Below are 13480 nucleotides of genomic sequence, written 5' to 3'. Positions count from 1 at the left end.
CACAGCCCTAGTGATGACATTTGAATGCTTGTGGCCATTTAATGTGAATGTTTATTTCATGAAGCTTTGTGTCAGTTTGCCATTCCACACAAGTGTAAAATGGACGTACAAGCAATGATTATGTTGATTTAGAGGTGTTAATTTTCATTCATTTATTTATGTATTTCTTTTTAAAGTGTTTTTTTAAATTTATTTCACTTATAAATATTACATTTAACAGTATAAGTCTACTCTCTTAAAAAAAAAAAAAAAAAAAAAAAAAAAAGCGGACACTAGAAATTCTACTCTAATGCCATTGAATGATTCAACAATGTCGTATTTTTGCCCACACAGTTGTAAAATCAGTTTATAAAAAAAAAAAAAAAAAAAAAAAAAATGAATGTGTAAATAACTACAACATATCCAATAGGATATGTTGACTTATCGTTCATTATTTCATAGTCTGAGATAGAATCCATAGATCAATAAAGTACCCACCTCCAGCCAAAAAGAATGTGCAGGGACCAATGCATGTGGAATGGAAGAGGAAGTTGTACTATGAATAAAACAAAAACTGAGGAATATGACTGCAAATATAAAAGGAGATGACTGTACGTGTAACTAAAAGAAGTGCCAAGGTTAGCACATTGTGCAATGTAAATACTTACACTGCCCATCCGGACCTATCAAAATAGATATAATCGTAATTAGTATTTCTAAAAATAACCAAGGTCTGCTGTTATAATAATTAGATGGTATCAGGTCTTTTTTTTAAATATTTTATCACAGAATATACATATTAATACTAACATCATTTCAAATTTTTTTGAACTAATCACTTGAGAAAAAAAAATGCTTTTCTTTGGACTGTTGTTCTCAGTATGAATATTTATATTCTGTTTTAAATGTGCGCCTGAAAGTCTTCTTCGTGTGTTTTATTCATTAGCGAGATTGTTGTTGATTTGTTTTATACATTGATGTTTCTTATGTACTTAAATCTGATGAATAATCGCTTAAGCATTAATATATTAATATCAATGTTGAGGATGATAGACCAAAGGAAAACTATGTCATTTTTTTTTTTTTATTATTATTATTCTCAAGTGGCGATTAGTATAAAACATTTTTGGAGAAAAATGTTGGCATATATATATGTATATATATATATATATATATAAATATATATAACATTAAAAAATACCATGAAAAAAAAAAAACAAAAAAAAACAGCAAAACAAAATCTGCTATCTTAATTTCCAAATAACATTTTAAAACCTCTTGGAGGATAACAGACTGAAAAAAAAAAAATAGAAATAACTTCTAATCCCAAATAATCAGACAAAATAAACAATTTAGGTGCTTCTACATTATTGAGACAAGAGTTTGTAGTCAATAAATGGAGTTTTCAGATAAAAAACAATGATTTCAACTGATTTTTTTTGTCAATTCTAATAAGTTACAATAGTAGCTTCCAAATTATGCAGTCGAAATTACCTGAATATTACTGAATTATTAAAAAAAACGTTAATCATGTTAAAAAGTTAAAGATTGCCGCCATCTTTGTTTAATTCAAACAGAAAATTACCTCCCTGTAGAACTGTTTTACGATCATTTTCATCAAATTCTATTTTTTTATTTTCTTTAATAGATAATTTTCTACCTTATTGATTTTCGTGATTTTTTTGATAGAATCATCTTAAAAATATGACAAATACGTAGATATCATTGTTTTCATGTGAAATTCAGTTTTACAATTTCCGAAAATCTCGTCCAAATTCTGTAAAGGCGCCAAAATTTATTTTTATAAAATTTAATTTTTAACTTCTAAAAAACAGAAAAAGATAAAACATTTTAATCATCAAACTAAAAGCATTAAATTTATTATTTTTTTAATTCTTATTTTTTCTGCAATTCTTGTATACATAAAAAAAAATAAATAAATAAAAAATAAATAATTTTACTGTATCCTTTTTTTATAAAGATTTAGTCTGAGACGAATGTAAAACTTTAACAGTGAATAATATGCAGAAATAATAATACAGAGATTATTGAAACACTAAATATGAAATGCTAAAATGTAATTGAGAAATGTCTGGTGCCATTTTTATCAAATAAGATGCCAAAATCGAATTTTGTTGTAATTGATTTAAAAGTGATGTTTTGTTTATTCATATAAAGAATATTCAGTTAACAATTTCTTTTAGAGTAAGGAGAAAGTGAAAATAGGTAATCATGAAATTCCAATGAGATTCTGCTAGTACAGAATATAGAAAAAAAATCAAATCTTAACTTTCACATATTCAATCATCCAGATTCTTGATAGAAACAAACAGAATCCTTTTTAGTGCACAAAACAAAATGAAAACGAGTGCTTAACAGGAAAATCTTCAAATTGATGAGAAAATAATTAAAAAGTTTTTTTTTTAAATTAAGAATTTTTTTTTATATTATAAAAATATGTTAGAGGGAATTCTGACTCCAGGTTGTAAGTTCAATCACACAAGTCAGTTTGACTTGAGTGGATGTCTATTTAGTACGTATTAAATATCTTCTTAAAGAATTCCTGAGGAGAGGTGTAGGAAAAAAAATTCTTAAGCTGATAAAAATGACAAAAATAATAAAGTTAAAAAAAAAATTAAAAATAATAATAATAATAAAAAAAGATCCTTAATTCTCATTGACTCTACTAGCTAAGAGGCTAAACTTACTCAAAAAGCTAAGTTCTGACAGGATCGGAAACAGTGTGTCATGCTCAGGCAGAGAAAACGTATGCATACTTGGCTCCTTTTCGTACATATAAGCTTGTTACTTTTATCCACCATTTTTCAAAAAACGAGAAATTTAATCTTTTCCTACATCTGATCTTGACCTTCAGCTGGCGCTTAAAGTGATCAGATCCTAATCAGCAAAAAATTCAACCTCTTGGTCATCTCTCAGAAGTGGCATCCAGACTATGATTCACGCTACGATCAGGATCACAAGAAACATCAGTTGTCTATCTCATCTACACCAGCCCAACGTTGATCATGTAGCATACGTTTAGTTGCAGAGGATGTTCAGAATCGGAATAAGCTGTCACCTCACTGACATACTACACTTAAAAGCAAAAGATGTCAATCTGATTAGTCAATGTTGGTACATTAGTTGTGGAGAGATTTTGATCAACCCTCTGCTCCATATCAAGCCAAATGATAAAATATAAAACCCTAGCGATTTGGCAGTAATAAGTTTTTGCTTTAAATAAAAATTCAAAAATAAATATAAAAGAAATGGCAATGTTTACTGGTTGCTTACCATGTGTGTGATTCCGCCCAATGAAATAGTTGAATGAAAACAGCGAAACATTGAACCGGAAATAAAAATATGAAACGAAACCAAACACAGCTTTCTTATCCGCCCCCTATTTTTTTTTTTTAGTGAATTTATTATAGAAATGAAACATAACTTTCTTACTTTTTCTCTCCATTTTTTTTCCAGCGAATAATTATCAAAATGAAATGTGACATCTTTATTTGTTTTTCTGTTCGGTGGACAGTTTCATATCTATAATTATTCGCACAAAAAGGGGGGGGGGGTAAGAAAGCTAGGTTTCATTTAGTTTCATATTTTCATTTCCAGTTCGATGTTTTGCTGTTTTCATTCAACTACCAGAGGAACTATTTCATTGGGCGGAATCACACACATGGTAAGCAACCAGTCAACATTGACTAAAATATAAAAAATTTTTAAACTGAATAAAACACTTACTGTGTTAAAAGAACAATCAGAATTACACTTTTTCTTATTTGCTAAAAAAGCGGATGTCTGTATTACATCCCACTAACCAAATTCATATATAATTTTACTTCAATGAAAATACTTTAAACTGGTATTAAAAAAAATCAACTTTGTGGATATAAAAACAATTGCAATATTGATTTTTAAATTGCTATTATTTTTTTAAAATTCACTTTTTTTAAAAATATTTTTTTAATTTCTGAGATGAGGATAGGTTATTTGTGTCATTTGGAATCTTCGGACTACCGTTCTCATCTTGAGTGTGATTTTCACAACGTTTCAGTCGATGTAACCTCCAACCTTCTTCAGGTGTATCTTGTCGAACTATGAAATGTCTGTCAAACTTGGGAATTTGGACAGAATTTGGAACAGAACCCAATATTCACTTCATGAGAATAGCATGCTCTTGTTCTGTCAGCCATGACTGGATAGATGTCCTAAGTCATTCACCATTGTATTATCATTGCAAATTAGTTAGAACCTCTATCCAGTCATGGCTGACGGAACAAGAGCATGCTACCACTGTGAAATAAAGGGTTCCATTCGAAATTCCATCCAAATTCTCCAGTTCAACAAGATACACCTGAAGAAGGTTGGAGATTACATCAATCAAAACGTTGTGAAGATGGCACTCAAAATGATGACAGTAGTCCAAAGATTCACTTTTATTTTCTCCCTAAAATTCAGATCATATCTCAGAAACCTCTTGAGATAGAGTGTAAATTAGGTGCCTTTGAATATTTTATGCAGACCTATAAGAACACCAAATTTGCAATACAATATGTGGTTCAAAGTCCAACCCGAAAAATACAACACCTAAAATTGGTTTAATACTAATATCTATAATATTTAAAGCATGAATTACACCAAATTAAGTAGATTCTTAAAATGATAAATTCTGATCATTTTTAAAACCTAACAGAGACTACCCTCACAAGGACATAACTGAGCAAAGATAGCATGTGTGTTTTACGATAGTGTATGGAAATAAGCAATATTAACGTTGCCAACATTGGCACAAGAATGAAATGTACATGCATGAATGAGCTAGACTGAGGTGACAGCATAGAAAATATGTAAATTAACAGTTTTTTTGTTTTTTTTTTTAATTGGTACATAAATTTGAGCATTTATTTACTTCCACTTTACAAGTGGAGACACAAGGTCAGGTGTTGGTTTGGTGAAAGTGTTTCTGTGGAACAAACTGGATTCAAACTTGGTACACTCAGGTTGTCAGTCCATGTCGTTAAATACTTAGCCATCATCACCCCCAACATAAATTTGAGCAGTCCATTTTGTAAAAACAAATTTGTATTAATAAGTATAATCCAGCTTTCGGCCAGTTTAATTCTGTTGTTGGCATTAGTTTCCTCACTTCTTTCTGGAATCAATAATTTGCAGGAAGAATCGCATGAAGGTTGCCAACACCCATAGTAAAAGTGGTGCAAGGGAACAGACAGGATTTGAACTCGACACATTCATGTCATCAGCCTACTACCGTACCTACTTCACCGTCACCTCCCTGTAAAATTATATTATTAAAAAATGTGTAAGTTTGGAGTGTGATGGAAGAGACATACTAAATATATACAAACCTTTATCCAAGAAATCAGTCCATTTCCGAGACCATTGCGACAATTGTTTGGCGTAAGATTTCTCAATATCACTTCTTGTCTCGATTAATTGTCTTAAACTGTCGCAAAGCTTACTGCCATTTTCTATTCGCTTCACTGTACGGTTGTATTTGCCAATCTCCCAGAAGCTTTCGCTTGCTTGGTTATTATATTCATCCATGACCGACATGATTAGGCAGACCAACTACGCACACCTGGAAAAGACAAAAATACAATAAAGATCAAGAATAATAGAAACAAGATAAGTGTTCAACAGTGGAATAGTAGTAGTAGTGGCAGTAGTAGTAATAATTCATCATCAGTTTAACGTCTATTTTACAGGCTCGTATATCTTGGATTGCTTTTTAGAAATTCACTTCCAAACTAACCTAATTCTTGTCAGATTTTTATTAATCCATCTTTCTTTCAAGTACATTCTTATCGATTCCTCCCACATTTTATTTAGCCTGACCCTACTACTTTAACTGTTCTACATCTGACTACAAACTGGATGTTTTCAAGTCCAACATAAACAAATTCCTGATGAACCGTTCCCTTAACTAAGACATTTTATCAAATCCCAACGCTAGTGTGCAATAACCCTTATCCCCGAGTGGCTTCCGGGCCTTGATAAGTGGTGACCACCTTGTATAAAAATTTAAAAAAAAAAAAAAAAAATCTACTAACCAGAAACTTTTATCCATTCTTTCAATGTGACCAAACCAACAAATTACTCTATTCTGCAAATATTTCCCTTTGCTGTCCAGATTTACTCGTCCTCTGAGCTCATCAAATATAAACTTGCCTTAAAGACTCGCATTACAATTCCATAATATCATTCCCATATCATTTCTCTCCATGCAACACAGTTCCTCAATTCAGTAAGCCTTGCCATAATGATTGAAGTAAGACTAAGCCTTGCCATAATGATTGAAGTAAGGCTTTAATCGGATGGCTATTCTGAATATAATCCAATTCATAACTTTTTGTATCTGAGATTCCATTATTCCTGTACTCGTGCTGTATATCCGCCAATGTCCCCTTAAGAGTGGAACATCCACCAAGCTACAATGGTAACTTGTATCAAAACATCAATTTGTTGACAGCTGCAAGAGACTATTGTTACTGAGGTTTAAACTTCCTGTAATACAGAAAAGTGGATTCATATAGTTACATAGTGTGCCAGTACATATATGACCAGTTATCTAAGACTGTTTGATACCCAAAGCCATCGTGTTAGCTACTACACATCTGGTCTATTTGAGCATGCAGGTAAAAAAATTAAAAAATAAAATAAACATCCCTCTTCCAATGCTTCTTTTCTGTATGGAAACCCTCTGAAAAATTAGAGGGTTAACAGGTACTACAGCTTTATTAAAGCCGATCTGAAATACTACTATTAGATAGTGGTAAGGATCCAGAGTCAGAGCAAATTCATTGATTCTGAAATGCTATGCCATAACATATTGGTATGCCATACTATCCTAGGTATGCTGCAAAATACTGTCATAACATTCGTGTGTGTCTGCAAGTAGTTCTACATCACTAGTATCTAAATAAATATTAAACTTTTTCTCCAAAATAATTCATTATTTTCATAGCACGTGCTTAACTGTTCTTCAATCTATGCCCTACCCTCTGTAAAACATTCACAACAAAAACTCGCCTGGCTACAACCATTGTCAATAATTTCTTCCTCTAAAACTAAATGAAACTTCCATATAGAGTTTTTTTTTTGGGGGGGGGTCCAAAAAACTATCCACTTGTGGAACACAATATCAAGGCTGCTTCCTAACTGGCTACAACAGTTGTTTTCAAGTCCAATGTAAACAAATTCTTGTTGAGCTACCCTCTGAAATAATCAGATTCTGTCACACTTCCACTATCATTACCAATCACTAAGGTTTGTTTCACTGTCCACCTTGCGCTCATTAACCTATATCCTCGAGTAGTCTTTGCAGCTTGATTAGTGGTGACTATAAAAAAAAAGCTTTTGTATTTGTATGTTAGCTAATAGATATTAAGTACCTCCAGATAACATTGCTAAAGTATTCATTGAAACGTTTTGTATTTCGATACATTAGTTAAAAATGCTAAGTTTTATTACAATGGTCTACTTATTTATGGGAATTGGGCTGGTCAAACATAAATAACATGAACATTTTTTTTTTTTAAACTACAAAGACTTCACAACTAAACAAATGTGGATCGGCTTATTGCATATCTGATCAAACATTGTAGAAATAGTGTGGGAGTGAGTGCATGTAGAAGAGGTGGGGGTAGTTCTCTCGTGTTACAAACGCTTAAGACACCAGGGTCGAAAAGTGGGATTGAGAAGTCAGCACCTCCGAGGAGGAGCACTACCCGCAAAAAGTGCCTGAGCAGCTCTGTAGGCATTCCCCATATACTAACTCCTTAACTCCTTTTCAAAAAAAGACGAAGCCTGGGAGGGTGGACCACCTAGAACTGCACAGCACTAACATCCCACCACAATCAACAGGAACCAGATCATTACAGGAATGGTCTAATCTCTTGATTTTGGAAGCCGAGGATAAACATGAGGGGAAACCACCACCACAGCTTTCACAAGAAATTGCAGAATTGATCTGAATAGAAACATTGAAATAAAGTTTACATTTGAGTATGTGACTGAAAATAATCTAACTCCTAAATATTTCTTTTTATTATTAAATTTAAAATAATTTTATTAATATAGAAATAGAATTTAGTTTTATAATTACTTAGCAGGCTGTCCAGCATTGCCTGGTCAGAAAATACGCTTAAATATATTTTAATTTATACAAATTTCATATTTATTACTGAAGAGCTAATTCTCTATCGATTTTTTTTCCCAATATATAGTAGTGATTTCAAAAGTAAAAAAAAAAAAAAAAAAAATATGTGGATGCCACTAGCTAAAATCAAAACCAAAACATAGCTCAGTAACAAATAATGCTGAAAAGCTAAATTTCTATGCATGTAAAAACTTATAAAATGATGCTAAAAGGTATACATGTATACTTGCATATGCATAGAAGTAATATGTTTAGTTGACTTACACTTGCTAAGTTCCATTTTTTTTTTTTAAATTCTGACCTCTTAGCAGCTATTTTTACTTGCTAAAAATCAAATCTAATTTGTTCCATAGGTTCAAATCCCCTATATATGAAGTTTCAAGTATACAGACCAAAAATTAACAAAGCAGATTGGTCAATACTGTTCTGCACAGAGACAATGTCATTTTTATATAAATATATAGATAAAATGCCCTTTTTCAAAACCAATATGTAAATATCAGAAAGTTTTGTTGGACGTTCTGTTGTGTTTTGGTAGACTGAAAGCAAACAAATTCATTTGAAAAAAAAATGACTAGTGCTGTTGAATCAATAGAAATTAACCAACATAAATGTTGATAGATTTTTTTATATGTACGTTCCCCCTCCTTTATAGAAAAATAAAAATGAGAATCTAACATTATTTTGTATTAAATTCTTTAGATTTCATTCATTAAAAACAAAAACGAATTTGAGACACTAGAAAAACAACTGTCCTCTTAAGTCAGTATGCTAGTATTACCATATTACTAGTTAAAAAAAAATTCAATAGTATAGAGTTTTAACTTCCAACTCTTGCAAAAAGTGCCAATTCCGAAACTGTTTAAAAGTACAAAAGCTACCATATATGCACGTGTCAGTATGTTTTTCTTTTGGTTTATAAATGTCTAAACATTTAACAAGATTAAGCAGCAATCTTCTGAACACTTAGAGCTATACGAAGGAAGTGGTTATTAATAATGGGAAGAGATATTTTAGGGTTAGTGTGTCATGAGGGGGGTTGGGACACTATGTGAACGATGTAATTCTTTTATGAGCAAAAATAGATGAAAGGATACAATTTTGAAAATATGACAAATTACAAGTTTGGTTTGTCTGCTTTATGACATAGCAACTCTTGGTATTTAGTGCTGAAACAATTTAAAAAAAAAAAAAAATTTCTTTTTAACTTTTTCACCTCAAACAAAGCACATATTGCCACTTGGACGTAAGGGGCTTTTGTTTGGAATCAGGGATCATGTCTAACAGAGTACTAGAGAGTCGAGTAGCCGAGATGTTTGTTCACATTATATTTAAATTTCTGCAAGTTAGTACAGTCAGGGAAGCAGGAAACAGGGAGGGAATTCCAAAGTCAAGCAGTTCAGGGGAAGAAACTATTAAGAGTAAAAGGCTTTCCAGCATCTATGAACCTCAGCAGTGAAGGAGTGGGATTTTGTTGCCTGTCAAATTAGTCGCGAGTATGTACATTGAGGGGGGGGGACAAGTGTTACGAGTTCATCAGAATACACTCCATTAAAGTATTTGTAAAACAAGCACAGGGATGCAACATTGCGGAAATGGGACAGAGGTTGGAGTTTTGCTAATAGTGTGGGACCTATTAGATTTAAGGCTCTTTTTGGATCCTGTCTAAGAGTGAGAGAGACTAGTAGTAGATGCACTGGTACACTATCCATGGGTGAATTGTGGCTTTGAAAAAAAAAAAATAGGATACTTTCCGGTGAAAGTAATTTTCTGACACGGTAGAGGGAACCAATATCGCAAGAGATTCATTGAATAGTATAACTCCCCCAAAATTTCATAGAATCACTATATAAACACACACACATTTTTTGCAATCCAACCATATTTGGTACAAATAAACTTCAGTCGATGCCTGATCAATGTTAAACTGTCTCTGTTTGTCTGTTTTATCACTGTTCAATGATATGGGGTCATCTCGGTGATCACCTCAGTAGAAAATGTGATCCTGGATGGGCTTCACACTCACTGGAGCATAACCACCCAGATGTCTATCTGTATGCTTATCTCAAATATAATACCTACTTAAACAATTCCTAGAAGAAGGTCAGCATAGTCTAAATAATGAATAAAGAAGTGTGTCAGTATATTTATTATCTTCCTCTTCTTCATAAACTTATGCACAACAGAAGACAATATAAGCATACAAATAAATACATTTTATAAATGTTGTGTTGTGTCATTGACTGAGAGAAGTAAACGTGGTTATATGACAAATTGTGTTTGGTGCTACAAAACCAAACCATCTGGTTTCCTGACCTAAAATGCACCAAACATTATCATTATTGTTTTTCATTTTTCTTTGCAAAACTCAATTATGTTCTGCAAATTCCAAAACAATTTTTTTCTCTACAAAACAACCAAACCATAACACAATGAATAAATATTTGAAGATATAAAGAACTTTAAGTATAAAATGTTTTTCCAAAATTACTCGTAGACCGTGATGGCTCTGTTCTAGGAATTATTTTGATAATCCACAAGGAAAAGGGGAGTACATTTTTCTCGTTCTGTATGACATGGTAAAGTGTTAATCAACTATGATATTCTGTTTCTGAATTTTTTAGATGTGGGTTGATAATTTGTATATTTTAGACTACCACTTTCATCTTGAGTTATTTTCACGTTTCAGATGATTTAACATCCAACCATCTTCAGATGTATCTTGTCAAAATCTGAAATCTAGACAGAATTTTGAATGGAACCCATTATTTAATCTAGGGGGGGAGGTAACATACTCTCATTAAGTCAGCCATGAATTTTTAAGTAATTTGCAATTGTAGTCTTAGTATCACCCACATTGAAGACTAAACATCCAATCTTCAGAAGATTGTCACTTAGAATTGAATTTTATATGCATTATTTTATCCGTTAATACACATTAGGATATTCTTAGTTATTGCCTGCAGTAAGGATTGAACCTTTAACCCGCCCAGAAGATTGTCACTTATAATCGATTGTTAATCAACTTTGATAATTAAAGTTTTAAATAATTGATTTTTTTGTTTACAATTTTTCCTTTTTTGTGCTTTTGTAAATGGATTTCCAATTTCGGTATTTGTCGGTAACCAAACTGAATTATTTTAAAAGAAAGCACCATCAAAAAAACATTGGATATTATATTCATTTGTATTCAGTCAACCTCTGACACTAGCGAAAGAATTTGCAACACAACATACTTTTTAAAATATTGTCTAAGGAATAACAGTAGAAATTGATATAACATTCTCTAGACATTTGCTATTTGAAATAAATAGAAATATAAAAGAAAAAAACCACTCTTGCTTTAAAGTGAAATTTCCTTTTCAATAACTTAATGAAACCAAATAACCTCCTGATTCTCTAGTCTACTGAACAATACATTTGAGGATTATTTATTTTTCTTTTAAATAAAAGAATTGTCAGCAGAAATTATATGCTAAAATCCGAGTCCTGAAGTGGAGAGTTTTTACAGGGATCAGTTTGATTTTCTCTTTTCAGCTAACTCTTCATCTCTGATATGTACATTTAAAGTTAGCCTAACCCTCTCAACTTCTGGCTAAAGCCTATAAAAGTATTAATCTAATATTTACTAGATACATAATTCGACATTTGACAATATATAAACATTCGATTTAAACTTAAAAAGTTAATGGAAATCTTTTTTAATCACCAAATTTAAAAGGCTTATCTTTGGAATATAAGAAAGTTTAATCAGATATCCTGCTAGCTTGGCAGGCTCAAAGTATTCCCTCAAATAATAGCAATGGAGAAGCGCAAAGATGATTGATCCCTACCATGTATGACCCCTACCATGTGTTACTTCCTTAACCACCTTGGTCTATTAATGATGCACCATACTGGGGATCCATTATAAATAAACTTTGCTCCCAAGGAGGTCACACATGGTAGGGGTCAACCACTTCAATCATCTTTAGGGCAATTGGTTGGAATAAAATTTGTTGAGACAAACATAATATTTTAATAGCTTGCGATCCTCTGCTGATTCTGCTACATGTCAGGGGTTTGTTGTCAATTCCATTACTGACAAGACACAAGAGTGTCAACAAGTCACAACCCTTATTATCAACTTGCTGTTTGAAATGGGAACACCCATTAGATGTTTCTTAGGAAAAAAAAAATAAATACCATAGTTTGTGCTACAAAAGACTTTAAATAAAAAACTTTATTAAAACAGAATTTTTTTCATTTAAAAAATTAATTTTGATAACTAAATCCATGAAAAACGACTTTGTACATTTTAAATAGGAACATCAATGATCCTTTTATCAACATTTTAATAAATGGAATTTCCCTATAGAAAGAAAAGTTAGAGAATCTACATAAACTTTAAGTGTATTCGTATGTAAAATTTACCGAGGAAGACACTAGAAGTGTTCCTAAATTTCTATAAGCAGCTACAGGGTGACCCAAAAGAAACGGGCCCCAACTCTAATTAGGCCCCATTTCTTAAGTGTTTTGTCCGAATGAAATGAAACTTTGATCATAACTAGTTTATTATATTCAAAACATCACATCAAAACACTAGGGTCTTTGGCCTTTTTTTCTCCGTTGACTGTAAAATGCTCAGAAAAACAATTGAATGTCCTGTTTTTTTTTTTTTTAGGTCAACCTGTATAAGGAGACTGAGGGCATAACCTTGTTAAGACTTCAAATGTATTCTATTTTCATGAAATTTAAATCATATGCATACAATTTTGGGGGGATGACTCTGGAAGTAATTCTTAATCCTTATATTCCTTAACCCCCCTTAAAACTTACATATATCCAATTTTACTGAAATTCAAACCATAAGACACCAATTCCAACATTCATTTTCTGATATAGCAATATAGGTGTATGAACATAATGAAAAAGTAATGTCTGGGTCAAAATTATGAACTAACAAGATTAAATATGAAGTTCACTTACACACCTAAGTTTGCTGTATAACAGTGACAAAAATATTAGTGAACTATGGGAATATCTTTCCTCTCTGAATCCCTATTTGGCATAATATTCTATCAGAAAAAAATTGCTACATAGTACTGAAACAAAGATTAGCACTTAAAATTTAACACCCACATAAATTAAGTGTCCGAAGCCCTTAGATAATAAATAAGTATTCAATAATTAATTGTTAATCCTTTGATTTTCTGATTGACCAATACGGCTGTAGAGTCGATAACCAAAACATTTAACTGACTCTGGAAACTAGGTAACACAAAACAATCCGTATTTTATGAAGATGGGAAAACATAGTAAAAATTCTCAACTTTT

The 13480-nt window shown here is 31.8% G+C and overlaps 1 protein-coding gene across 8 annotated transcripts in view; it reads right to left on the bottom strand.

Moving 5' to 3' along the window:
• The window catches only part of LOC145260467 (protein kinase C and casein kinase substrate in neurons protein 2-like), a 198973-nt gene that overhangs the window by 54909 nt on the left and 130584 nt on the right, over nt 1-13480 (bottom strand). For all 8 annotated transcript variants that reach the window (XM_080118545.1, XM_080118547.1, XM_080118549.1 and 5 more), the window contains one exon: nt 5352-5584. In XM_080118545.1, coding sequence (XP_079974671.1) covers nt 5352-5559 — 208 coding nt within the window. In that variant the 5' untranslated portion in view covers nt 5560-5584. The remainder of the gene's footprint in view (nt 1-5351; nt 5585-13480) is intronic.

Source organism: Euprymna scolopes, chromosome 36 (genome assembly GCF_053919585.1).
Source record: "Euprymna scolopes isolate OS-2025 chromosome 36, ASM5391958v1, whole genome shotgun sequence".
Classification (NCBI taxonomy): domain Eukaryota; kingdom Metazoa; phylum Mollusca; class Cephalopoda; order Sepiida; family Sepiolidae; genus Euprymna; species Euprymna scolopes.
This window is presented reverse-complemented; position numbering and strand designations above follow the sequence as displayed.